The sequence below is a fragment of the Acipenser ruthenus genome, chromosome 35 (genome assembly GCF_902713425.1).
Source record: "Acipenser ruthenus chromosome 35, fAciRut3.2 maternal haplotype, whole genome shotgun sequence".
Taxonomy (NCBI): domain Eukaryota; kingdom Metazoa; phylum Chordata; class Actinopteri; order Acipenseriformes; family Acipenseridae; genus Acipenser; species Acipenser ruthenus.
The window spans coordinates 449,716-477,460 of record NC_081223.1 but is presented as its reverse complement, the minus strand read 5'-3'; the positions used below and the strand labels follow the sequence as shown (position 1 = coordinate 477,460).

Sequence of the window (27,745 nt, the reverse complement as noted above, 5' to 3'; positions counted from 1 at the left end):
ACCTATCAGTCTGGTGAAATTGTAAAAATGTGTAATTGACTTGTGGATGTTCACATCAGAACTCGAGCTGTCATTCTCGTCCCGTCAAACTGGCGCAGGCAACACATCTGCCTGGATTCCTGCATGATATAAATGTGTTTCTTCATTTGCGCGGCCTGCTTTTTATTATTCATTGGGGTTTGTTTACTACATGCCTCCATAGCTGAGCCTTTAATCAGACAGTCCTTGTAGGTGACAGTCCAGTTTGATCCGCACGTACTTCTGACGAACTTAAATTCAAAGTACAATCTAAATGGGTTGTAATATAATTTCAAAAGTATTATTTATTTATTTATTTATTTATTTTAATTAACGTACTGATTTAAAATTAGAGGACTAATATGAAAGAGGTGCGCGCATCAATTGCAGCAAATCAGCTCCCATTAACACCTGAACCTCTTTATAAACCCATTGCGCACTAAGGAACACCAAACTCAGCTACTGGCGGTTTTGTTTTTATTATTGTGTCTTTATAACGGAGAAAGAAGTTCACGGTTGGGGCTGCCTTGGATTTAATGATGCCGTGTTGTCTTAGATTTGGGTAATTGTTGATCTTTTCTCTTCTTTAGAAACGTTCATTTTATTGTGTGTTTCTCACTTGCGTGTTTTTTTTTTCAATGCAGAATAACATTGCTGTTAGCAGTGTTAGTCACTGAAGTTTGGACGCAGAACCCCCCTCTAGGTACGATAACGGTCGCTTCAGCAGAGCTGTTCTTTTAGTTTCCTGTTTATTTGCCGGTTGTGTGTTTTCAAGTATCGTTGTCTTCTGCAGGCTCGGTGAGGACAGAATGTCAAGGGAGTGTTATGATGATGATGTTGGATAAGTCTTTTGTTGGAAAGTATTTTCGCATCAATGTGATTGGTGAGTGATCATCTTTTCTTGAATGGAAAGCTTTTGATGTACAAAGCCTGTTGACTCGTAATGTAATAACCTGAATTAAGTACAGAGCACTCCTGTGCTGTATGACATCAGCCAGGCTTTGTTTTTGTAAGATGCAGGGTATGAAAAGCTCTTGCGTTAGTTTTAGAAGCATGTTGCTGATCACACTAAACAGACCTATGCTGCTACAACCTTAGTCAGATTTGTTGACTGCAAGTGCGCAGAAATAGACATCATTTACTCTAAACCCACTGTTCCAAATGGGCGTATAATTCTACTTGTATGAATCGTTTTTATAAAATTGCATTTAGTAGATGGAATAGTTATGACAATTTCAATAAGTAGATGGAATGGGGCGGTGGGGGTGTTCACTTTGTTATATCTCTACCTTGCTTGATCACGTGTACAGTTTAAGGCCAACTGAATTTCTTTCCATAGACAATAAGGGGGCGCTTGTGTCCCTCTCTCCAAGACTGGCTGCACAGTGTGGATATAGCTTAACCGTTGACTTCTTGGGAAATGCCAAGGTCCTTGCTTCTGTGCTGAGTTGCTTTGCTCAGAACACAGTGAGTCCTCATTTTATTTCTTGTGAGCTTGTTTCTAATGGTGACATGCTGGGACTAACTTTAGCCTTTGTTTCCAGGATGATGAGACCTACAAGCTGACAGTACAAATCAGTGTCTTCTCAAACAGTGCTATGACTTCAGCTTCCTCCTATGTTCAGAGCATGACATGCCGCTATTCTCCATGGGCAGAGAGGGAGATTCTGTGTGAAAGAAACTACATGGAGGTAAGGGCTGTCAGGATGTGATAATGCTGTTCAGTGTAACTTGTTGGGTTGTGTGGGTATTTAATTGTCACTACAGAAGTGCTTCACTCATGACTAATGTGAATTCTCTTTTAGGTTTCTGTGAGAAGAGGGGTGCCACTTATTGAGCCCAACTTTGTTCAAGATGATCCTGATTGGTCCCTTGCATACCCTGAGGTAGAATCATGTGACTTTGCATTTGCTTCATTCATGTCCCCTTGGTCTTGCCTATTGAGGTCTACTCTACTGTCTCATCTAGAGGAAGCAAAATCTAACTGCCCCCTTAACTTTAACCTGTCTCCCATGAGGGTGGCCATATTGGAATTGTGTGACATTAAGGCATTGGCTTTGCATGCATGTATTCTGTGATTGCTTTGGTAAAATTGCTTTGTCCTAAAGTTTGGTACACTGATATATTAATGTCTAGTACAAATGAATGGCTGTAAACTCTGCCTGTATCGGATACAGACCACATGCTTTCACGTAGGTTTTCGTACGCAGTTGCATTTGAGGATTTACTCTGTTCCATTAGAGATGCCCGGTGAACCTAGAACTGTTTCAGTGATACGTTCTTAAACTTTCACCTTTTCAGTTTTAGTTCCTGTTTATTAAAAATGAAATCTGTTATGACAAATCCTTTAGACTGGGGATGCTTTGTGTTCAAACTCCCTAATCTAATGGGATTTTCTTCTGCTAGGCAACTGCTGCTGACAACAGCATCTGGAAAATTGTGTTCCATCTCCCAGCAAATAGAAAGACCACTATGACTGTTGCTCAGGCCATGACAAACGGATATGGCATAAACACTACACCAACTCGAATTCTGGTTAGAGCTGCATACAATTCCACAGAAAGCCAGCCTCAGTTGGTAAGTAGTCTAGGCTTCATTGTTCTCTAGTACAGTATATCCAGACTATGAAGGTAGACTACAGTCTTGCTTTTGTTTTAGTAAAAGTTCCCCCTCCCCTCCAACAGATCCAAACTGTACCAATGGCTGTGCTAAGATCAACCACCTTTTATAAGCAAAGATGGATGGTCATGATGGTGGACACTGCAGTTACATGTCCTACTGGTGAGTAAGCTTATGGAGGGCAACGGTGCTCAAGAACTGTTCTAGGCTGAAGTGTGAATTTTCTATACCAAGTCTATGGTGTTCCTTTCTATCAGATGGAACAGCCTTCACAGAACAGACGATTACATGGAGTGTTCCTCGTGTTCTGCCTCCTCTTGTTCCGACACCACAAATTACTACCCTTGATGTTCAAATGGGAGTTGATGGCCGCAAGCTTGACCCTGCAACGATTCATAATAGAGATTATAAACTGGATGTAGGTCCCCAGCTAATCACTGTAAAAATTCCTGTGGGAGCTGATGGTGGATATTACAAGGTATGTAGAAGTTCAACATCTTCTAAATCCTTCTCATTTAAAAGCTTTCCTCCTAAGATGCTTCTGTGCTTTCAGAGCCATGTATTGGACAACACCTATGTGATCTCTTACTCTATTGAACCAATGCTGGAGCATACCTGGCAAGATGGGCCTGAGAAGACCAAGTACACAGTACTTCATCCAATAACCACTCCTTTCATGCCTCGGCCACCAGTTGTCACAAACAGTATGTAGAACTTGTCCACATGCAGTAAATCAAGGATTTGTTGCAGTGTTCCACTTCATATCCATTTTAACTGCATGCTTTAATTTCAGATACTGTTCCTAAAGCCAGAGTGTTTAATGTGACCCTGGGGACATTCCTGCCTGATGTGCAGCTAGTCAAAATTATAGTTGGACCAGAGACGTTAACTGTGCCAGAAGCCAACCTAAAAGGTTATAATGTCCAGGAGCATGTCTTTCCCAATGGATCCAAGACCTACACCCTCCAGGTGCCATTTGAGGACCCCAATGTGAAGCAAAAGGTAACATCCCACCTGTTCAACCATCCAATTGCCCTTTGAAAACACTTGCTTCCTGTGGACGTGTTGCTTGCTGTCTGACTTTAGGTTTAATCCTACAAACCTTTGCTTTTCTTTCAGGTAACTCCTCCAGACACCAGAACCTACATTCTGCCCCTGACCTACTTGCTGAATATAGTGCCAGAGAATACACCCTTTACTCATCCTGCTGTAGTCGAAGCCATTCTCAAAGACATCAGTAAGTGCCTGACTATTTGTTCTACAACTACCCTTTTCTAACCAATCCAGTCCATTGCCCTGACAACTGCTCTTCCTCTTGCAGTTCCACCTACAGTAACTGGCTACTGTGATGGTGCTGCATTCTATACCATGGTAACATATGGCAACATGGGTCGCAACTGGATTCCTTTTGTGGGCTCAAGAGAACTTGGTGGAAATCTGCTTGCCCTGTACAAGTATAATGCCAACTCTACCAATTTCTGGATGACTGTCCCATACAATTCAGTTGATGCCACATATGAAGTAAGTGATGGAACTTGAAAATGAGTTTAGCTGTTTTGGGTTCAACACATTACTGACCTGATGTATTGTCTCTGTAGGTGATCAGTTCTTCAGGCATCAGAAGCAGACTTGACTTGACCTTGAAGGATATTGGGACCATGGTTGTGGTGGCTGACTTCTCCCTGTCCTGCAGTTTCCCTACAAAGATGATTGGTAACTCTCCTGCAGACCAAGCATTCTTTAGAATAGCTGCTTTTTGAGATTGGCCAAAGGTTGCATGAATTGGTATTGAAGCTATAATCTGTTTCCTTAACCTGGATCCAAATGCTGTGTTTCAGATTGCTTCACCAATGGAACTATGGCAGCTCTTGCTGTGAAAGTGGAATCTGTCCCCAGCTTGTCTCCAAGTCAACTAACTCTAAGGGATCCAAGTTGCCGACCTCTTCAGTCTGATGCTATCAATGCGGTTTTCTACTTCAATGTCAACTCCTGTGGCACAACTAGAAGGGTTAGTATTGACACATTTAAAACCATATTTTGAGGAGGTTCAACCTAGACAAGTTGGCCACAACACCCCTGGATCATTCTGGGGAACCATGGTGACTGGTGTTTCTCTTGGCTGAATTACTTGCATGAATTGTGGACATCTGAAGGATGCCACCTTTGTATTGAACTGCTTGTCCAGTTGAGAAAGGTGCTGTGACACATGACATGACTCTTGGTTATGGCATTGCATGTGCTGTCTATAGACCTTTTGGGTCAATTGCAGTGAACTGGAAGGAGTGTACTAACTGGGGATGATCCTGTGGTTAGTACGTAGGATGGGACTAACTAGTACATGAGTTAATACCAATTGTAGCTCGAGTCTCCAGCTGTATTAATGTGTATTTGCAACAAATCCAAAATAACTGCTGTTGCCCTCCTACAGGTTACTAAAACAATACGAAATTAGTCTAGCAGTTTCTGTAGACAGACTTGTGGTATCATATTAACTGGAACAAACATGAGCTCCCAAAAATTCATGACCAACGCTTTTTATTTTTAAATTGTGAATTTGATACTAAGTTAGTACACAGCTGGGGATGTTCCTGAGTACCATATTAGCTAGTCTGCAACTTGATATACAGCTCCATACTAAATCTACAAGTTCATTGCAACCTGAGCCTTTGTGATTTCTCTTCCAGTTTGACAACAACCTCCTGACTTACGAGAATGAAGTGCTGTTCACATCTTACCGGTAAGGATTGCAATCAAATTGAGTATCCTTGTGGTTGAGGCTGAAACTCTACTAACCCCCATCTCCTCTTTCCAGGTTGAGAGTTGCCTGTCACTATCTGGTCAATGACACCAAGGTAGTACAGTTCTTGTACCAGAATAATCCTGCACCTGTAGTCCAGCCTGGCTTGGGGGACCTTGCAGTCATCATGCGGCTTGCATTGGGTATGACTTGGCAATTGAAATAATATAGATGCTCTAGCGTGTTTCCACCTATAGAATTCTCCCTTGCATCTCTGCAGATTCAACCTACAATGACTTCTATGGAGCTCGGGATTACCCTGTTGTGAAGTACTTGCGAAGACCCTTGTATTTTGAGGTAGAGCTCCTGTACAGCAGGGATCCACAGGCTGAATTGTTTTTGGAGAACTGCTGGGCAACCTATTCTGCTGACAGGAATAGCTCTCCAAAGTGGGATGTTGTTGTGGACAGGTAAGATGCTGGAATATGGTATTGCTGCTACAAAACCTAGGAATTGGAGTTGTGGCTGATGTGCTCCTGACCTACTTTCTCTTTCTAGCTGTGAGAACTCTGCAGATGAGTACTTGACCATCTTTCACCCAGTCTCCAGCAATGCAAGAGTGCTGTTCCCTTCCCATCTGAAGAGGTTTGAAGTGAAAATGTTTTCCTTCACAAGCGGCCGGGATGCACTGAAAGGACAGGTAAAGTGGAGTGTTGGTATGGGGATCTTGTACCACAATGCATGGTTTGGATTGCTTTGCAAGCAGCAAATGGTCACTGTGCTCAAATCTTTAGTGAGTTGGAATGAAAACATATAACTGCACTTTTGCAAGAAACACTTACTATGATGCAATATATTTGTTTTTCAATTCAGTAATCCTCATTGGATGATGGTCCTGCCTGATCTATTGATGCTAGTTTTGCTTGACAAGGTGTGCTGTCTTTCAGATTTACTTCCACTGCAGTGTTGTGATATGTGATTCAAACCGGCCATCAGACAGCCTCTGTAGCAGACGGTGCATTCCAGGGAAACAGAGGCTTGGTAAGAGCTCTGTCTGTTGGGGGGGGGAGGGGGGTACATTTTTGCATGCATTTTTGTCCATTTGTTTTGATGGACTCCTCCTAATTCCTCCTGTAGGTCGCAGTGCTGAAGGGATGGATGGTGGTGCAGTAAAGGTGTTTGTGTCTTCTGGCCCAATTGAGCTAAAGAGAGATGGATCCCTTCACTTTATGCCTAGAAGCGGTAATATGCATGATGTGAACACAATTGCAGTTCAAGTAAAATATATAACTATCTCTTTATATTCCACTAACTATTTCTTTCTTCTCTTGCAGGCCAATTCAATGTGTGGTCCCTTCTGGGAGCTGCAATGGGTGTGTGTTCAGTGGTTGTCTTTGTAGCTGGAGTTGTATATTTTTGGAAAATGCCCAAAAGTGTGTGTTCATAAATAAAAATCTTGCTTGTAAAGACTTTTTGGTTTGTATTTATTTTTTTTATTTTTGGTGGGTGCTTGATTAATTCTACATAGATTATATATTGGTGTGTGTCAGAATGGTTATGTTAATGAGATTCTCTCCTCTTTACTGCATTGAATGCTTTGCTTGTTTCCTGATCAGGCCATTCTCAATATGGTGTGTTATTCAGGGACCCTTCATTAATTCATTGTGAACCCGGGGCAAAGACTTTCCTCCTCCATGGAGCTGTAACCCTATTTTTATATTCCTTCTTGCTTTTGATATGCTACCTTCAGTATGCAAAGTTTAGGGTGAAATTATCTATATAATATATATATATATATATAAATTTATCATGTTCTAGCATCACAGAAAGTGTGTAGACTTATTTGGGTTTTTTTTTCTGTTATGAATGCAAGTTTTCATTTTGTTCACTGCAGTTTATACGTCTCTTACTGGAAGTGGTGAGAGCTCCAACTAAGGTATTAGTTTAACTTTTCAGCTTTTAATACTGTGTGTACAACAGAGTCTTACTTTTATGAGGAATTGGTTAAACAAACCACTACTTGGCAACATCTTCTCTTCATGTTTGTTTTCACTGTGGTTTATAGTCTGTTACTGGTTAAACTCATTTTACAAAACACATTCCATAACAAACCGGTACACCCGATGCAGGGAATCTTTAGATCTGCACACCAGTCCGAACCAGAAGTTCCATTCTTTGAGCTGTTTGGTAAAACAGGAAGACTAGAAATATCTATAGAGAGAGAGCTGAGTTATTAGAGCTGAATTCACTACACCCGCTGGCAACCCCTTGTGTTTATATTATATATAGGACGCGGAGTTTGATGCAAGACTCTCGTTCAGACACATTCATATTATTAAACCTGCTGTCAGACTCTCCGGCGCCGTCACACTGGGTTTGTATTTATATTCATGTTGGGTTAATCAGAGATGACTATCGGCGGCCCGTCTGTAGTACTACCGGAGATTTTAATTGCACAGTTTGTACCACTCTGTGCAGCGCCGTCCCGTTTATAACACGGTACGTGAACTGCATTCTGCTAAACAAAACATCACAGCAGCAGCAGCTCCATCTACTGGACAAAACCCACAATACACTTTGAAAAAATGATCCAGTTCAATATCTACAAAGAATGAACAAAAAACTATTAGAGAAGCCCTGAAAAAGAAAATATTCTACAAAAGTTTAAAATCAAATATTTAATTGTTACTATAACCATTTTTAGTTACTGTAGAACTACTTCTCTCAGTGGATGGTTTCACAAATAAAAATTATTAAACTAAGGTTTAAAGTCTTTATTTGTCAACAACACACTCCTAGGCCCATTTAATAATAGCAATAATACACTCCAGGGTCTGTGTGTTATCATGAGATATATCACCACTTCCTGGGCGGTTGAAGAACTCGACTTCGTCTCGTGCCTCCCAACGCACCCAAGGCATGGTGATATTACCTCATGATAACACACACACCCTGTCGTGTATTACTGCTTCATTAATGTAGTCATTAGGTTTATATGTCACATTCCTTTGTTGTCACTGTATTGATTTAGATATTCGGGTTGGATACCTCGGAAGCCAGCGGAACTCCAGCGTTTCTCCGACAACCACTGATAACCCCTCCCGTGATGATCGGCGCTGCCATGACAACCCATGACATCACCCGCACAAGTTACAACACGGCGAGTCATTTTTTGTAGCACAGTATTAACGTGTTATTGTTTTCACAAAATAACATCAATAAGATTATCAGATCACCTGCTAGTGTGTACTAAACAAAACCTCAAATATCAGTGAATTGATACAGAGACAAGCCGTGACACCAGCAAGAGGTTAAAATGAAATTAATAAATAAATTACGACATGAAAGAAAAATACATGTGGGTATATTTTAATCAAAAATCCATGCATCCATAATTCTGATTATAATCCCACAGCTAATTCTTTACAAATGAATAATTTCTATATTTCTCAGAGTGCTAATGTGGTGTTATAGTTTAACATATTAATGGATTTTAGAAATCATCTATGCTAGTCTGCCCCTCAAACAGTTTTAAATATAATTTAGATTTAAATGGCAGGTAGTATATAAATCAATTTCTAAAACAGGTCGCATTTTGTAATTTAAATAGGCCTACGTATGAGCTACCAAAACGTATTTTTGTTTCATGTCGTTATTAATGTATTTACTTATTTATTTGGTTAAACTTGAATCCAGCCTTACATTTTAACTTCTTGAAGTTACCACAGCGTGTCTATGTATGAATTACTGACGAGTAATATTTGTGATTTGATTACTCTAGATGAACTGATAATGTATGGATGTTATTTTGTGAAAACAATACTATATTAAAAAAGAAATACTACAACATTTAATAAATAAATAAATTATACACCAAACTGTAGCACATTTGTTTAGTCTTAATATCATAACAAATATACTTATTATAAATACGCACTTCTTTTTATTTGTTGGAAAACGGTATGGAAGTGAAGTAAAGTGTTTTTTTACAGTGCTATTTCAGTATTTAAAATATGGTTTTCTTCTAAATTTAAAATGCCAGCAACGGTGTGTTAATTTAACGAAGCGCCTAACGCCGCTCGGAACGTTCGCATTTTTAAATCCTAACGGTCTCTGCTCAGCTGAGTGGAATGTTCACGAGCCGGTTGCCTAGCAGCGTCTCCCCCTCCTTCTCTGCCCCGCCCTCTCGCCCTCTCTCGTTGCTCCATCTAGGAGTTCAAATTTAGCTTCGTTATATTAGCGCAACTCTTTACTAACTTTTACAAATTAGCTTATTAGGGGCTTCATGTTTTTAAGTTGGTTCAGGTGCAGTCCGGGCAGACTGACTGGAACATCATTACAGTATACCGCACTGCGCTCAGCTTTGTGTGGCGGCTGATACACAAAATAATGAACAACTGTTAAATAAATCACATGTATTGCTTTTTAATGTTAATATGTATCTGGTATTCTAAGTATTAATTAATAATTCAGCTATATTCATATTCAGAATGTAATACAGTATTAAGACAGGGTAGGTCCAGTATTAGAAATAAATAAACATGCTTTAAGAGAAACAGCAGTGATGTTTATTGACCAATCCCATACATTCTCTATATGTTTCTACATTGTGGTTGCACAGGGACAAGGGACTCAGTGATGTTAAAAAAGAAAAAAAAAACTAGAGCCCCCAATTAACCAATATAGAAAGGAAGGGGGAAGAAATGTATTGCCTGTTTGCAGTACCTTACACCTCTATTAAATGTCATTTGCAATGTGTCTGCCCAGTTCTGAATGCTGTCTAGATCATTTTGAATGACCTTTGCTGCTGCAACAGTGTTTGCCACTCCTCCTAATTGGAACTGCAAACACAATTCAAAAAGGAAGTTAGAAAGGCCAAGAGAGATAGATACAAATGAACATTGCTTAGGGGGCTAAAACCAATTCCAAAATGTTTGTCCAATATTATAACAGCAAGAGAACATTCAAAGAGGAGGTTAAATGTCTAAGAGATACAAATGGCAAAATCATAGACAAAGAAAACAAAAATAGCAAATATATGAAATGATCACTTTTCACAAGTTTTTACAAAGGAGGATACGGACAACATTACCATTATTATTATTATTATTATTATTATTATTATTATTATTATTATTATTATTATTATTATTATTATTTATTAGCAGACACCCTTATCCAGGGCGACTTACAATCGTAAGCAAATACATTTCAAGTATCACAGTACAAGTAATAATACTTTTGGTTCAAGCAAGTACAATTGTGACAAAATCCAATTCAATAATACAGCAGATAACAGTGTCAGTGATAGTTACATCAGGATCTGATTAAATACAAAATACTACAGATTAAACACTTGGCAGATTACAGTACTCTGAAATACAGGATTAAATGCAGTAAAATAGGGAGCAAGTAAAGTGCATTTAAGGAAGGGTGATAGTGTCCCAGGCGAAAAACAGAGGAGTTCTACAGGTGCTGTCTGAATAGGTGAGTCTTAAGGAGGCACCGGAATGTGGTAAGGGACTGGGCAGTCCTGACATCTGTAGGAAGGTCATTCCACCACTGCAGGGCGAGGGTGGAGAAGGAGTGGGCTCTGGAGGCAGGGGATCGTAGAGGAGGTAGAGCAAGTCTTCTAGTGCAGGCGGAGCGGAGAGGTCGAGTGGGGGTGTAGGGAGAGATGAGGGTCTGGAGGTAGCTGGGTGCAGTCTGGTCAAGGCATCTGTAGGCTAGTACAAGAGTCTTGAACTGGATGAGAACGGTGATCATGAGCCAATGAAAGTTGGGAAAGTACAGGAGGTCAGATTTAGACAGGTTGAGTTTGAGGTGATGCAGGTGCATCCAGGAGGAGATAACAGACAGACAGGAAGAGATACAGGAGGGGATGGTGGAGTCAGAGGTGGGGAGGAGAGGAAAATCTGAGCATCATCAGCATAGCAATGGTATGAGAAACCATAGGATGCAATGAGGGGACCCAGGGAGCGGGTGTAGAGAGAGAACAGGAGAGGACCCGACTGACCCTTGGGGGACTCCTGTTCAGAGAGGGCGAGGTGTGGATGTTGCTCCACGTCAGGTTACCTGCTAAGTGCGGTTGGAGAGGTAGGAGGAGAACCAGGCCAGAACAGTGCCAGAGATCCCCAGGTTAGCGAGACAGGATAGTAGAATAGTGTGATCAACAGTGTCAAAGGCAGCAGAGAGGTCGAGGAGAATTAGGACAGAGGAGAGAGAGGCAGCTCGGGCAGACTTTAGTGAGTTGGTGACAGACAGGAGGGTGGTTTTAGTGGAGTGAGCAGAGTGGAAGCCATATTGGAGAGGGTCGAGCAGAGAGTGTTTGGACATGAAAGTAGAGAGCTGGCGGTGTACAGTCTGCTAGAGGGTTTTGGAGAGGACGGTAGCTCTGGAGGGAGGTGGGGTTGAGGGAAGGTTTTTTGAGGAGGGAAGTGATAGAGGCTTGTTTGAAGGCAGAGGGAAAGAGACCAGAAAGGAGAGATAAGATGCTGTGTGGTCCAGTGGTTAAAGAAAGGGGCTTGTAACTAGGACGTCCCCAGTTCAACTCCCACCTCAGCCACTGACTCATTGTGTGAACCTGAATAAGTCACTTAACCTCCTTGTGCTCCGTCTTTCGAGTGAGACGTAACTGTAAGTGACTCTGCTGATGCATAGTTCACACACCATAGTCTCTGTAAGTCGCCTTGGATAAAGGTGTCTGCTAAATAAACAAATAATAATAATAATAAAATAATAATGTGTTGAGAAGGGAGGAGATGAAGAGAAGTAGAGCAGGAGCAGCAGCTTGAAAGAGGTGAGTAAGGAGGGGGTCCAGGGCACACGTGGTGGGTTTGTGACCCTGGAGCAGGGAGGAGAGGTCAGAGTCTGAGAGGGGAGAGAAGCTGGAGAAGGAGGGTGAGTTAGTAGAGGATGCAGTTGGTGTAGGGGTTGGAGTAGGAGGGGGTGCGGGGGAGGAAGTGGTGTTAAAGAGTTTGCGGATATCTGAGATTTTAGAAGAGAAGAAAGAGGCAAAGTCATCAGAGGAGATAGAGGAGGGGGAGGGTTTAGGAGGGAGGAGAAGGTAGAGAATAGTTTACTTGGGTTGTTAGTGGAGGCTTGGATTACAGATTGGAAATAAGTACATTTAGCAGAGGAGAGGGTAGAGGAGAAGGAGGAGAGGAGAGTGCGGTAAAGGTCTAGGGCAGCAGGGAGTTGGTTCTCTTCCATTTCTTTTCAGCAGATGTGATTCTTGCTGAGCGGAGCGCAGAGGAGAGCCAGGGTTGGGGAGAGGAGGGGCGAGCAGGTCGGGAGGTGAGGGGACAGAGGGAGTCGAGGGAGGAGGGAGAAGAGGGTGGAGGTAGCAGAGTCTACGGAGAGTTGTGTGAAGGAGTCGATAGGAGGGAGGTGAGAGAGAGCAGTGGAGGCAAGGACACAGGGGGAGAGAGAGCGGAGGTTACAACAAGAGGTGACAGTGGGGGTAGGAGGAGCAGGGAGAGAGGGGAGAGACAGAGAAAAAGAGAGGGTGAGGTCCAGTTGACAGCCAGCTTTGTGGGTAGGGGGGGTGGAGAGAGACAGAAGTCGAAGGAGTGAAGGAGAGGGAGGAATCCGGCAGAGTGGCTGGGGTTGGAGAGATGGATACTGAAGTCACCTAACAGGACAGTTGGGGTAGACAGAGAGGACAGAGGAGAGTAGATAGTCAAGTTCATCTAGAAAGTGAGCGAGAGGTTCAGTGGGACGGTACAGTACAATTAACAGGAGTTCACAGGGAGAGGTTAGTTGGACAGTATGAAATTCAAAGGTATTAAAAGAGAGTGAGGAGAGGTCGGAGGGGACCGAAAAGAGTAAGGAGGGTGAGAGGAGAAGACCAGTCCCACCTCCCTGTCCAGTGACAGTATGGGACAGGACGTAGAGAGAGGACAGGGCAGCAGGAGTTACAGTGTTATCAGGGGACAGCCAGTTTTCAGTGAGAGCAAGGAAATCGAGAGAGACAGGTGGGAGGCAAAGGCAGAGATGAAATCAGCTTTGTTAGCAGAAGAGTGACAGTTCCAGAGTGCACCAGAGAGTGTGCGGGAGGGGGGGGAGAGGCAGAGGGATGAGGTTAGAGGGGTTGGAGGAGCATCGGCGGAGAGAGGGCAGAGGACGAGGACGAGAGGACAGAACAGGGATGTGAGAGACAGTCACAGCAGGACAGGTAAGACAAATAGGCACAGTGGGAGCGGTGGGGTGGAGGGTACAGACCTGACTAGTAGATGGCTTCTTCCAGAGTGCTGTTAGGTTCGGATCTATTCGAACAGCATCTCAGCGCAGGCCTCCCCTCGCTGCATTCCCACAGCTAGACTCCCACAGCTAGACTCCCACAGCTAGACTCCCAGCTCTTTTGTTGAGGCTCTTCTGTTTGCTGGCACTTCTTGCTGGCGTGGAAATAGGCTGCCTAATATATATATATATATATATATATATATATATATATATATATATATATATATATATATATACACACTACCGGTCAAATGTTTTAGAACACCCCCATTTTTCCAGTTTTTATTGAAATTTAAGCAGTTCAAGTCCAGTGAATAACCTGAAATGGTACAAAGGTAAGCGGTAAACTGCCAGAGGTTAAAAAAAAAAAGTTTAGGTTACCAAAAACTGAAAAATAATGTACATTTCAGAGTTATACAAAAAGGCCTTTTTCAGGGAACAAGTAATGGGTTAACAACTTACTGCTGTTCTGCAGCAATGGAAGTAAATTAAGCCTTGAAAGTTGATGCTAACAATTCCTACAGGTGTCCCAACTTTTGTTGATTACTTACAAACCCTCTGTCTGTATAAAAGCAGTGTTGGAACAGACTGTGTTACTACACCCTCTTAAGCATTATTTGGACAGTATTGTACTGCAGGAAGTAGTATACTTCAGACAGACCATTATAACCCTTAAAATTGTAGGTCTTTCCTTTAGAGAAATTGCAAAGAAAGCCAAGGTGTCAGTGAGTACAGTTTCCTACACCATCAAAAGGCACTTGGAAACTGGAGGAAACTCTGACAGGAAGAGGTCTGGCAGACCCAAAGCCACAACAGAATCAGAAGACAAGTTTCTGAGAGTCAACAGCTTGCGTGATAGGCGGCTCACAGGACAACAGCTTCAAGCACAGCTTGACAGGTCGAGTGGCAGTAAGAAAGCCATTGCTAAGATGGCAAAATAAGAAAAGAGGCTTGCCTGGGCCATGAAGCACCGCCAGTGGACTACTGGGCAGCAGTGTGGAGTAGTGGTTAGGGTTCTGGACTCTAGACCGGAGGGTTGTGGGTTCAATCCCCAGTGGGGGACACTGCTGTTGTACCCTTGAGCAAGGTACTTTACCTAGATTGCTCCAGTAAAAACCCAACTGTATAAATGGGTAATTGTATATAAAATAATGTGATATCTGTATAATGTGAAATAATGTATAATGTGATATCTTGTAACAATTGTAAGTCGCCCTGGATAAGGGCGTCTGCTAAGAAATAAATAATAATAATATTGAAGACTGGAAGATGGTCTTATGTACCGATGAATCAAAATTTGAAATCTTCGGTTCATCATGCAGGGTTTTTGTACGCCGTCGAGTAGGCGAAAGGATGGTTCCGCGGTGTGTGACACCAACTGTCAAACATGGAGGAGGAAGTGTGATGGTCTGGGGCTCTTGTGCTGGATCCAGAGTCGGCGACTTGCACAGAGTGAGTGGCACCCTGAACCAAAACTGCTACCACAGCATTTTGCAGCGCCATGCAATACCCTCTGGTATACGCCTAGTTGGTCAGGGGTTCATCCTACAGCAAGATAATGACCCAAAACATACCTCCAGGCTATATCAGAACTACCTTAGAAGAAAAGAACAAGACGGTAGGCTTCAAATCATGGAATGGCCAGCACAGTCTCCAGACTTAAACCCCATCGAGCTGGTTTGAGATGAACTGGACAGAAGGGTGAAAGCAAAGCAACCTACAAGTGCAACACATTTGTGGGAACTTCTGCAACAGTGTTGGGAAGAACTTTCCGAACAATATTTGATTTCCATTGTAGAAAGAATGCCACGAGTGTGTTCGGCTGTTATATCTGCAAAAGGTGGCTACTTTGATGAGTCAAAAATTTAGATTAAATTTTGTTAAACAAAACGATTCCATGATTTCTTTGTTATTTCCAATTGCTTATTTGTTCTATGCTTTAATTTCAGAGTACATTGAGACATTAAACTGCGTAAATTTCAATAAAAACTGGAAAAATTGAGGTGTTCTAAAACTTTTGACCGGTAGTATATATATATATATATATATATATATATATATATATATATATATATATATATATATATATATATATATAAACAACTGCGTGGCAAAAGAACCAACTAAACTGTGTGGAAACCAATCAAATAGCAAATCAACTTCTAATCAATTTAACCACTCACCTGGTACTAATCACACACTAACTCAGCTAATTCAAACACCACCTTATAATGGAACTGAATGGAGTTAATTTAAAAATTACTTGAAGCAGGAACTTACCTATCTGCCTCGGTCCCTGGTTCCTGTAGACTAAATACATGTAATTCGATTTTTGTATTGGTATTATTTGTATTGAGGCAGGGAGGCTGCAGTTGTTTCTAAGCGACAATGAATCTGGAATAACATTCTTAGGGTTCGTGTCATACGACTTTGTGTCATCAAAGCTGTTTCTGGTGACGTTCAGTGGATTATATTTGGAATCTGTTTTCAGTATTCTGAGACGACAAATTAATAGCTCAGTTGGTTAGAGTGAAAGAATTTGCCATCAGTCAGCCTGGCTAGCTCAGTCAGTAGTGCGTGAGACTCTCAAGCTCAGGGTAGTTGGTTCGAGCCCCACGTTGGGCATCCTTTTTAAACACAAATTGTAGAAGTTTCTTCGAGGCAACTGATCAATGTCTGATTCTGTTCACATTGTATACAGGATTGCAACAAAATTAGTTATTGGTCACTGTCATATAGCAATTGCTATTGTAAAATGAGTGCATCATTTACACCTATAACGATATTGAAATAAATAATCTTACTTTTTTGGGTTGGCTCAATCCGTCTCTTTTTTTACAATTGTCATTACATCTTTCATGGAGCAACAGTTTGTATGTGCGTAATAAACCCAATTGGGCCTTGATACAATAGACAACCCTAGACTGTGCTGAAATAAATAATGCGGTTTTCTACTGTAACAAACGCAGCTTGTCAGGATTCTATTATGGTGTTGCTGAGCTGTTGAACGTTTCTCATAATACACAGGTTTACTGGACTGACAAAAAGGCGATCGACAAAAAGAATGCTATCTCGAAACACTAGCTTTGTCAAGTCGAAATAGCGCAGTTGGCACCGCGTAAAACTGAAGATCTAAAGGTCCCTGGTTCAATCCCGGGTTTTGGCAAACAGCAAAACTGTTTTTATTTTGAACTAACAAACAAAGCATATTTTTTTCTTCAGTGTAAATGGAAGAAATAACAACTTATCAGAATGCCATTTTCTAATGTGATTAAGAAATACAGACAGCACCATCCCTGGGTGGGCTTGAACCACCAACCTTCCGGTTAACAGCCGAACGCGCTAACCGATTGCGCCACAGAGACCACCCTGTTAAGCCGCCAAAGCATACGGTAGGGATCATCCTAGCATGTTAAACGAGGGGATTTCTCCTGTAAGCTGCGTCTAGTAATAGATTGTTTATACTGTTCTCAATGGTTCGCATCCCAGCCTGAGACCACGATCCAGTGGTAGACGATGTTTTTCAAGTAATATGTTATTTGGAATATTAAAACAATCAAGTTAAATAACATGTTTGGACACAAAATATTTTCAGTGAGGTTAACAAGTAGTCTGTTTACAACAAAAATGCAATTTGTGTTAGGAACACTATTTTATTCGGATTTAAAATGGAAATTAAAATGGTATTGAGTGCTGACAACAGTTTGGTATCAGCTGTTGATTTCCTTAAAACAATCTTTTCTAGTAAAATAAAGAAATGTATTCTATTTAAAAATACGTAAAATTGAACTGTCAAAAGTGGGATTTGAACCCAAGCCTCCATTCAGAGACCAGAACACAAAATTCTTTGGAAAGACAGAGTCCTTGAATCTGGCGCCTTAGACCACTCGGCATTCTGATAAGCTGCATTTGTTAATGTAGTAAAACCGCATTATTTATTTCAGCACACACTAGGGTTCTCGTATCAAGGCCCGATTGGGTTTACGCACATACCAACTGTTGCTCCATGAAAGATGTTATGACAAGGGTAAAAAAGAAACGGATTGAAGGCAACCCAAAAAGGTAATATTATTTATTTCAATATCGTTGTAGCTACAAACGATGCACGCTTTTTACAATAGCAATTGCTATTTGACAATGACCAATAAGTAATTTTGTTGCAATTGAGAGGAACGGTAGTTCCTCGCACAAGTTAGAAGAACTTGTTTGAAACTACCGAGAGTCTCCATACAGCTCAAAGAGTTTAGCTGTTTTTACCATGTTGCAGCGGCAAAACTAAATCACTAAGAATTACCATCTGTATCCGTATCAAAAGACTGAAACTTTCTTACCTCAAATGTGAAACAAATTTACATACCTCTTATACACAATGAGGTATAAGTCGTCAAACTAAGGTGAAATTGTTATTCTCCTCCTTCTTCTTCCTCTTCCGTCTACTTTAAGGGTGTGTAGCGACTATTCAAACAGAAAAGCTAAATAACTGGACCTCTACCAATCATGTGATTCCACATGTTGGTCAACGTCAAAACATACCAGGGTGTGCAAGCAGTTTGATATCCACACCATTTATATTAAACACATTATTTATGTTTTAGAATGGAATTGCACACAAGAGTGGAATGTAGCTTCTTTGTCTAAATCTCTGAACTCTAATTAATTGTAGTTCCTCGTTTAAATAAATGTTAGCGTTTAGGTGTAATTCGTTGGATGACGTAGAGGGCTCTCTCGCTCTTTGCGCTGCTTTTTTTTTATCCTTTATCCTTTTCTTTAGCCTGTCTTTCCTTCCCTCCGTGGCGTCCTGCCCGGTAGCGCCCACGATCTCTTCCGGGTGGAAGCTGATCCCAGTTCAGCCTCTTGTAGTATTTCCAGCCAATCACACAATGCAGCGCTCGCCTCGTCAATTATTCGGGCATGGCCAGCGCTGCTCCATGTATATTATTGGCTGCCCATCCTGTCTATCTCTCTCTTTCTTCTTTAACCCAGCACTGTTTCCGCTTCCTTGTCTGTGTTTGTTTTTTGTTCGTTCCTTTCACTGCAGGCCGTTTCTCTTCAACTCTTTCACACCGGCGCCTCACTACTGGGAGTGGTAAGTTGCCATGGCGACCAGGCAGCTTTAACAGGCAATGCGAGCCTGTGCCTCACTACTGCAATCTTCTGGCTCCTGCTGCTGCGCTTTTGCAACATGAGAGCTTCAACTCGCCGAATTGTGACATCTAAATATTGCAGGCTCCTCTTCCATACTTAATTACTTACTTACTTACTTACTTACTTACTTATATTATCACTAACTGTTATAAAGCAAATGTTTTATACATAGACGAGGATTTTAATCGCATTAACAAAATATATGCTACCCTGCTTCACTGAAGCCAATAGTTTCAATTCCAATCGCAACCTCTAGATGGCAGCATAACACCACAAGCTCTACATAATTTAAGCTGATTTGCTATCGCTGCGAATCTCACACACTCCAAACTTTCTATCGCAATTTAGTCACATGTCCGCTCATCCTCTCAGATACTACAAGCTTTAATACATGGTACAAGACTGGAAATGTGTTTGATTTATGAATTAAGGAGTTCCACTATTAGGAGAATGACTGACTGGAGTTGTGAAACCCAAACCTCTGATTAAAAGTTCATCTTTTCCATTCCAAACAGACCGCCGATCAATCCCGTATTAACTAACAGGATGGTCGGCATCTCATCTCTCTGCCTTCTTTTTTAGAAACAACTCAGCAGTCGATTTCATATATTTGTTCAGGTCCTGCTGCTCCAGCGACCAAATCTTCATTTACCACTGGATGGAAAACATTTACAACTTTCTGCACTCAAATCAAAATACATCCCATTCCGATTTAATGAACAGCGGATTGTAGCCTCCATCGCCCATGCAAGGGATTCTCTTCACTTAGCCCCCACTACCGTTAAAGCCTACATCTCTGGAATTCAGTATTTCTGCCGCCTCATCTCCGTCCCTTCTCCAACACTCCTATCCATCCCATCAGTTTGCTGACACTCAGAGAGATCCTCAAGTTTTTACTACAGAATACTACACCTTGCGGTATAAAAAAAAGTGAACCATGGCCAGTGTTAAACATGGTGGCGGTTGTGTGATGGTCCACAAGTTTAACAGCCCGGTCCCAGAAGCAGACCCCAACCCGCGGCAAGTTCCTCCTTTCAATCAGCTGGTGTTCCACTAAACTCCACACTCTCCAGCCTCCCCCAGTCGCCCAGCAGCCCAAAAATAGCATGCCAGTATCAGATTGTAATTCCTATTTGAAAACATACCTATCATTACTTTTGCATTTAATGCAAATTATTAGCAAACGGCATTTATAAATAAAATACCTTTAAGTGCGTTACTCCGGCTGGTCGGTTAATGGAGTCAAAATTCTTGAGTGTTTCTATTTTTTTTTTAGTAAATCCTAAAAACAAAATAGCATATACTTCATCTATTCAGGAATACAGTATTGCTTTAAGACAACTGGATAAAACAGCACCAGACACTACAGCACAATGCATACCAATAGGATTTATATGGAGACGAGCCTTAAGCTCCCACCGAGAAGAAGACAAAGAACACTTTGAGCAGAGTTCTTGCTTCAGAGTGAATCGTGGATTTCCTGAAGAAGCGGGTACAGAGACACTGGGGTGGGCACAAAGTATTTACATAAATCTTGCAACCAAAATTCCCCAGATATTTCCTGACAAGCTAAGTAAATATAACATCATCCTTTATGATATCTTGGAGGGGGCTATAAAAAGAGGAAGGATCAAAACTCACCCTCTTTTCATGCACATCACTGCTCCCCGGAGAGATCTTAATAAATTCCAATTGCTCAATATACCGAGATCACTGGATAAAAGTCAGGTAAGTTTTTAGTTGTGTTATTTTATATATACATATATATATATATATATATATATATATATATATATATATATATATAAACACAATGGTTTAATCATATTTTGCCTAGAATAATATTAAATATAATATTTTAAAAAATATTATAAAGATAAAGTAGTATACAGTTTAAACACATTAGAAGCTGTTCAAGGACGCACATTTTAATGACTAGTCAACCAGCTAAAAACCATGATTTGATTTTCCTGTCTTTATTTTTAACAAAGACAATGACGTTTGCAGACAGCATGTTAGTGTTCTGGTCAGCGAGAAGTACTGAATAACTGTTTGCACTGTTCCGTGTTTGTTTTCAGCTCATTGAAAGATGACATTCTACAATGACATTTATCCACTTTACCCTCAACAAAGGACGCCCTTCATCTTCAACCTCAGCCAGCTCATACTCATTCTGGTGTTTTTAGTCCTTGCTTGCAGTTTCCTTGATATACTAAAAGTCATTTCTAATGAGAAAATACTGTTTCCAGCTAAACCGACACAGGCACCAAAATGTGAGTGTAACATAGATTATTCTGCTCCAGTTTCGGACTGCAAATGCATGTAATGAACTTCTCTTCCACTAGGCGTCGCTTAAAACACAAGAATCCACTGTTATTTAATATTAATAACCCGCTTTCCAAACACTCCACACTTAAACTAGATAATATATCCTATCTTAAAGAAACTTTCTTTTGTAATACATATCATATATCACGATGCTAACAAATATAAAACACCTTTTTACTTTTTATTTACCATTTATAAAATGTCACAAACCACTCAGACTGTGTTTTCTTCCTCCACCCTCAAAAGAGAGCAGAACAGTCATCAATGATCAAGAACAGCTACAGTGAAGCAGCATTCAAGACCCGCTTCACGCTCAGAAGAAAACACTGTAACTCCTCATCATGGTTAGCGAGACCAGACACTTTAGAAACGCATTTCACTAGAAACAAACTATAGAAATGATCCCTGAAAGTATAGTCTTAACAAATACAGGGGAAAACACCTTCCCTACTCCCGGCATGTATCACTGCAGTGACGGTGTCTGATTCAGGGTCCTTTCTAGTATAACACTTGTTCATAGTAATGTTAATAATTGCCAATGCGTTTCAAACACAAAATTCACATAATGAAATAACCACTCATTTAAAGTATAATGTAAAAAAGAGAAGATAAGTAATACCCAGGGTGCACCTCTCTATGAATAATTTAAAGAAACAACCAATCACCAATCTCTCTAGCTGGGGGAGGTTTCAGTCCCCGCCCACCTGCATAGTATTCAGGAGGAGGAAGGCTCTGGTCATTTCAAGGGTTTTGCTGCAAATGTGTTTCTTACCCTTTAAGTGCCATTGTCCTAATCTGAGGCTACTTTGTCATTTTTGGTGCATTTTTAACTGGCATCTTATTTGAATGTTCTTTTAACTCTATTGTTATGATAACTTACTCTAATTGTGTTAACCGTAACAGTTAAGTCTAGATGTAACGTATCAGATTACATAAACACACCTTGTGTTCAGTTTTTTTTTTTTTAAATGTATGCGTCCTCTATGGGTAGAGACAGATAAGCTGCGTACCTGCTGTTTCTACTCATTAACATTTATGAAATACACACACTAAACTGAAATGTAAAATTTTAGAAAATCTACTTTGCCAACAGAAGAAAAACAAGCTAGCAGAGAATGGTTTTGATCCATCGACCTCTGGGTTATGGGTCCAGCACGCTTCCACTGCGCCACTCTGCTATGCCACTCTGCTACAGCTGCTGCAGTTGAGATGATCCGTTTTCTTTTCTCCCAAATACGGTATGCAAAGTATGCAACCTGCCCACTGATCACAAGCAGTTTTATCCCCCAGTTTCGGCTGCCAATTCCAATATTCAGTCTGTAAAGCATCTTAAATCGTGGAAAGCGCTCTTTGTTTAAAATTACACTGAAGACTTATTTTGTTCGACCAGGTTAATAATTGCATCACCAACGTCTGCTGTTCAACTAAACACAACACTCTCCAGTCTTCTGCAATCTGCTCATCACTACATGGCCACACCCTTAGCCCCAGCGACCAAATCTTCATTTACCACTGGATGGAAAACATTTACAACTTTCTGCACTCAAATCAAAATACATCCCATTCCGATTTAATGAACAGCGGATTGTAGCCTCCATCGCCCATGCAAGGGATTCTCTTCACTTTGCCGTCACTACCGTTAAAGCCTACATCTCTGGAATTCAGTATTTCTGCCGTCTCATCTCCGTCCCTTCTCCAACACTCCTATCCATCCCATCAGTTTGCTGACACTCAGAGAGATCCTCAAGAGCCCCCCCCTCTGCTGCTCCCTCCTGGCTCCCTATATCAATAGACATCCTTCACTCTTTAATCTCTACCCTCAGAAAAGGCTGCTCTGTCTATTCAATGACCTGACCATGGAAGTACTATGTTTAACTGTTCTTGTGAAGCACTTCCTCTGCAGGACTCCTGAAGGAACAGAGTGCACCCTGTGAATTTATCATGACAGCATCAGTGATTTACCGACTTAAAAAAAAGGCAGCAGTTACCAAGACATCAAGGGAAATACAATGAATAGACTCGGAGTGTTAAGCCATTTCAACCATGAGGTCTTGTGAACCATTCCGTGCACCCAGATACTGGCCAGCTGTAGTAATTTTACTACAGAATACTACACCTTGAGTAAAAAAAAAAAAAGTTAACCATGCCCAGTGTTAAACATGGTGGAGGTTGTGTGATGGTCCACAAGTTTCACAGCCCGGTCCCAGAAGCAGACCCCAACCCGCGGCAAGTTCCTCCTTTCAATCAGCTGGTGTTCCATTAAACTCCACACTCTTTAGCCTCCCCGAGTCGGCCTGCAGCTTCAGGGAGCATTGCCTTCGCCCCTTCCACTTGCTCTTCTTATTCTACTGCCTGGTCTTTCTTCACCACATTCTGTGCCCAGATTCGAATCTCTCTCACCTCCTATAACCTTCAGCACCTCCTTGCCTTTATGACAGACCTCAGGCTAATCCCTTAACCTGGCCCCTTCCTCCATCAGGAATTATACAGTTATCTCAGGTATACAGCACCAGTTCCTCCTCCGTTCCCCACCCAGCAGTCGGAGGATGCTGCCTGACCCAGCAGAAAGTGTTTATATCTAATCCTTTGCTCTTCTTGTGTCTCCCTCTCTACATCACCTAGCGGCCAGAGCATGCTGCCTGACCCGACGAGAAGGGAAAACTCTTCGTTCCCCTATCTTGTCCTGCTATCAGTATCTAACCTCAATGTTACTAAGCACCATTCCCAAACTCCAGCTCTCAATCTCGCCATCCCTCTCAAACTCCTCTCACTCTTAAACTCTCAAATGTCTCGCCCCTCTCAAGCCTTCTAAGCAACCGGAGAAATCATTCTTAATATTTCACTCCCAATTTTCGCCTCTCAAGCCCTCTTAGGCAACCAGTGAAATATTAGTCAAGGCCTATTTAAAATGTTCTTATGTTCTCTAGAAATGACCCTTTCAAATATAGACTTAACTTTTATTGGCAGACCGTCGGCCCCAACTGGCAAGCTCTACTTCATATGATACAATGACTGGGCAACAACGAGGTGTTCCATTAACAATACAAACTAACTTGAGACAGCCAACCCGTTAAAGCATACCTTAAGTTTGTCGTGTGATACAAAAGCAAGTTTTGGCATTTTTGCATTGCCTGCCTCGTCAAACAAGCTCGAGCCACAGCACACAGCGCTGCTGCATCGGGACACAGAGGGGGATTTTAAAGCGACTGAATCAATGAGCTGAGACTACTTTTTGAAGAAATTGAAAACATACCTGTAGTCGAAATATCTGCTATTTAGTTAATTAATTTATTTTTTGAATTTTCAAATGGCAGACTACATTGCCAATAAGACAATCTGAATTGCTCATATTAAGCTGCGATGTAGCCTATGAGAATCACGGGCATGATTCAAGGGGAATGAGCTCAAATGGTAGAGCGCTCGCTTAGCATACGAGAAGTAGCGGGATCGATGCCCGCATTCTACAAATAGTTTTAATGTATCTGCGTATTTAGTCTCAACGCATTATGGAGATAATTACAAATTGTGACAATTATTTTTAACAGAGTCGCCTGCCCTACATGTGTATTTTAAATCAAAGTCTCCTAATTTGTAATATTCCCCAGGCTGACAAACTGCAGTGCGCCCTCCATCGTATGCCTTCCGAGAAGCGGAGATTTTTTATATTTTTTTTAGCAATGAAAGAATTTGTGTTATTTGGGAATAAATATAAATGGCTTGGTTTTCTTGCATTGGTTTGAATACATGTAATTGTGATTACAGACTTTCCTGCCCAGTGTTGCTTTCTTCTTAGATGTGGTCTCGGGTTCGGCTGAGCAGGATGGTCTCTGTGGCGCAATCGGTTAGCGCGTTCGGCTGTTAACCGAAAGGTTGGTGGTTCAAGCCCACCCAGGGACGGTGCTTTATGCATTTCTTAATCACATTAGAAAACGGCACTCTGCTATGTTATTATTTCCTCCAATTACACTGAAGATGAAAATGTGTTCTGTTTTTTAGTTCAAAATAATATAAAACAAAAAAATTCTTGCTGTTTGCCGAAACCCGGGATCGAACCAGGGACCTTTAGATCTTCAGTCTAACGCTCTCCCAGCTGAGCTATTTCGGCTTGACAAGCCTCCTTTCTCGAGATAACATTCTTTTTTAGAAAAGTTGTAATATAATTAAGTACATTTCTAAACAATCCGCTAGTAACATATATAATCTCAAAGCGCTATAATTTATTTCAACTCTTATGAAAGACAAGTATCCTTGCGCATTATATCATCCTTGATTGCGAAATGTAATATTAATTAATTGTGTATTTGTAATTAAGAAATGCAGCTACCTTATAATTATTTATGAAAGATTATAAAAATCAAACACTGCTACCAACTCCTGTGTGGAATTTCATAGAAAATTGCACTAATAATTTAGAAGCTTTATTCCTACATTTTTAATGGTAATACTGACAATCCTTTATCAAGTTCACTGTACCTGTGTATTTGCATGGTCCAGTATAAGAAGGTACGATTTTTCTGGAGTTCTTGGTTGCTCAGTTCAGCACCAGTCATCAGAGCTGAAAAACAACAGCAATAGGTACCTGGTATGGTAACTGGATCACATATCACTTATATCAACTGACTGTTTTCCTCCAAATATAATAATGCCAGTATGTGATATGTGTATACTAAAACATTCATTATATAGCACCCAAGTTCAAATCACACCATCATTTATAAAAATGCATTGTAATAGATAATGAAATTAGCACTGAAAGGGAGACCTATAAAGTAGTTATAATGTGAAGATCATTATTTTTATAAGCATTGATTCAAATTCGAACTTACATGGTTGAACCTTCTGGGGCGATACCAGCTTATGGATCACTTTGTATCAGTCAGGTTGAGCTGCCATCAGCCTTTCATCTAAACAAGGGTTCCATCTGAACCTGAAAAAAGAGCATTTGTGACAGAATAGCAAGGTTGCAGTTAAACAAAAGACTTCAATTAAACAAATAGCCTAAACACAAAATAGTCACAATGGCCAAATAAAAGGTTTCTACACAAAACAACAAGAAATCAAAAAGGGGTTCACTGGGTGAAAACAAATAAACACTACTATACAATGACAAAAGGGACTTACTGTTGAAAAACAGAGATTTTTTTTTTTTAAAAGCATGGAGTACCCATGTTCACGTTTTTTTTAAGTATTGCTTTCAAAACAAGATCATTTTTCAATGAAAACTAAATTAAACTTAAAAACCTAAATTTAAATACAGTACTATAACGTTCATGGATACATAATTAAAAGTAAATGATAGAAAAACACAATGTATCCGATACTATCAATGTACAATGCACTATTCTGGTACTATAATGCAGTACCACCATGATAATACGATTGTACTTTTTATTTCTAAGAAGTATCCTGGTATCTACAGTATAATGCAACACTACACCACGGTACTATATGGTACTATTTATTTTACCATGGTACGATTTCTGTTGTCCCGGATACAAGTATTACAGCACCATTATAACGGACAAATATATTAAATATAATTGCGCTTTGGATAAAACAGTCCCTCAAACAAGTTTCTAGCTGTTGTAAATATTACATTTTTTAACACTCAGAACTGACACCTATTGTAAAAATGTCAATCGTGTATTTTTATTGATAATATTACAAAACATAGAGTTTACTATCCACGCATTTCTACAGCTGACATTTGTAATACGAACATATATTATTATTGGCATTTTTTTAATTTTTGGTGACTATACGTACAGTACTAGTGACAATTAAAATAATAGTGTAATAAAATTCTTCCCTTCAGATGATTGTATTTCGAAATAAACCAAAAGTCTTCACGATTCAATAATCTCCCGCCGTTGAGAACGCGCAGGATTCTTGGGAGTTCTACGAGATCTGATTGGATAATTCCGTCACTTCATTCTTGGTAGCTCTGCGAAATCTGATTGGCTCTTTCCTGGTGAATTCTTGGTAGTGACACGGGCTTTGATTGGTCAAAGCTACCAAGATCTTCCCAAGATTGCAGATCGGGTGGGAGGGAGAGCTGGCCGGGCTGGGGGGCGCACAGAAATGCACAGCTGAACAGAACACCCCCCCTCAGACATGTGCTGTCTATTCACGGGAACACACCACTGAACCAGTTAGTTCAGATGAGCGCTGGATACACAAGAAACAATCTGACAATTTCACAAATAAACCCGTTTGTGTTCAAACCTATGAGAGGTGGAATGAAACAAAAATGTGAACTGCAAAAGCCAGAGCGTCAAACATCAACGACAAAGTTCAACATTTGAATTGAAATAACAGCTGTCAAATAGACAAAGCTCAACACTCGAAGATAATATGCCAAATTGAAAATGCTCAACACACTAATTGAATGAATTATACAGAAAATAATGAATGTAATTAAGCTCCATAATTAAAATGGGAACGTCAAATCTTAAATAAATTGATTACAATTCAAATTTCCAGCACGCCCTCCGATTTGTGTTTAGTCTGTTCTAAATCAATACTGCGCGTTGTATTTCAGGTTAAGCGCTGTGCTTTCCATTTGCCACTTGGTCACTCTATTCCCCGGGACTGCCCCTGTCATGGCAAATCTGACATGCTAAAGAGATGCTTTGCACTGTTTCTTAAATCGAG

The 27,745-nt window shown here is 40.7% G+C and overlaps 1 protein-coding gene and 3 non-coding genes across 4 annotated transcripts; 2 read left to right on the top strand and 2 right to left on the bottom strand.

Moving 5' to 3' along the window:
- The first annotated feature begins 521 nt into the window (after nucleotides 1-521).
- Nucleotides 522-6,846, top strand: LOC117963020 (uncharacterized). The gene is made up of 22 exons (XM_059007611.1): nucleotides 522-580; nucleotides 663-721; nucleotides 812-901; nucleotides 1,358-1,485; nucleotides 1,563-1,709; nucleotides 1,824-1,904; nucleotides 2,425-2,595; nucleotides 2,703-2,799; nucleotides 2,895-3,115; nucleotides 3,191-3,341; nucleotides 3,431-3,639; nucleotides 3,757-3,874; nucleotides 3,959-4,158; nucleotides 4,236-4,350; nucleotides 4,476-4,645; nucleotides 5,322-5,374; nucleotides 5,450-5,577; nucleotides 5,655-5,844; nucleotides 5,933-6,074; nucleotides 6,322-6,415; nucleotides 6,512-6,616; nucleotides 6,709-6,846. The coding sequence occupies exons 1-22, from the start codon at nucleotides 555-557 to the stop codon at nucleotides 6,819-6,821; spliced, it is 2,808 nt and encodes a 935-aa protein (XP_058863594.1). The 5' UTR covers nucleotides 522-554; the 3' UTR covers nucleotides 6,822-6,846.
- A 14,453-nt stretch (nucleotides 6,847-21,299) lies between these two features.
- LOC117969934 (small nucleolar RNA U3) lies at nucleotides 21,300-21,512 on the bottom strand. The gene has a single exon (XR_004662711.2). It is a non-coding gene; the product is annotated as a small nucleolar RNA U3 (small nucleolar RNA).
- Nucleotides 21,513-24,914: 3,402 nt separating this feature from the next.
- Nucleotides 24,915-24,988, top strand: trnan-guu (transfer RNA asparagine (anticodon GUU)). The gene has a single exon. It is a non-coding gene; the product is annotated as a tRNA-Asn (tRNA).
- Nucleotides 24,989-25,123: 135 nt separating this feature from the next.
- On the bottom strand, nucleotides 25,124-25,196 carry trnaf-gaa (transfer RNA phenylalanine (anticodon GAA)). Its single transcript has one exon. It is a non-coding gene; the product is annotated as a tRNA-Phe (tRNA).
- Nucleotides 25,197-27,745: the final 2,549 nt, after the last annotated feature.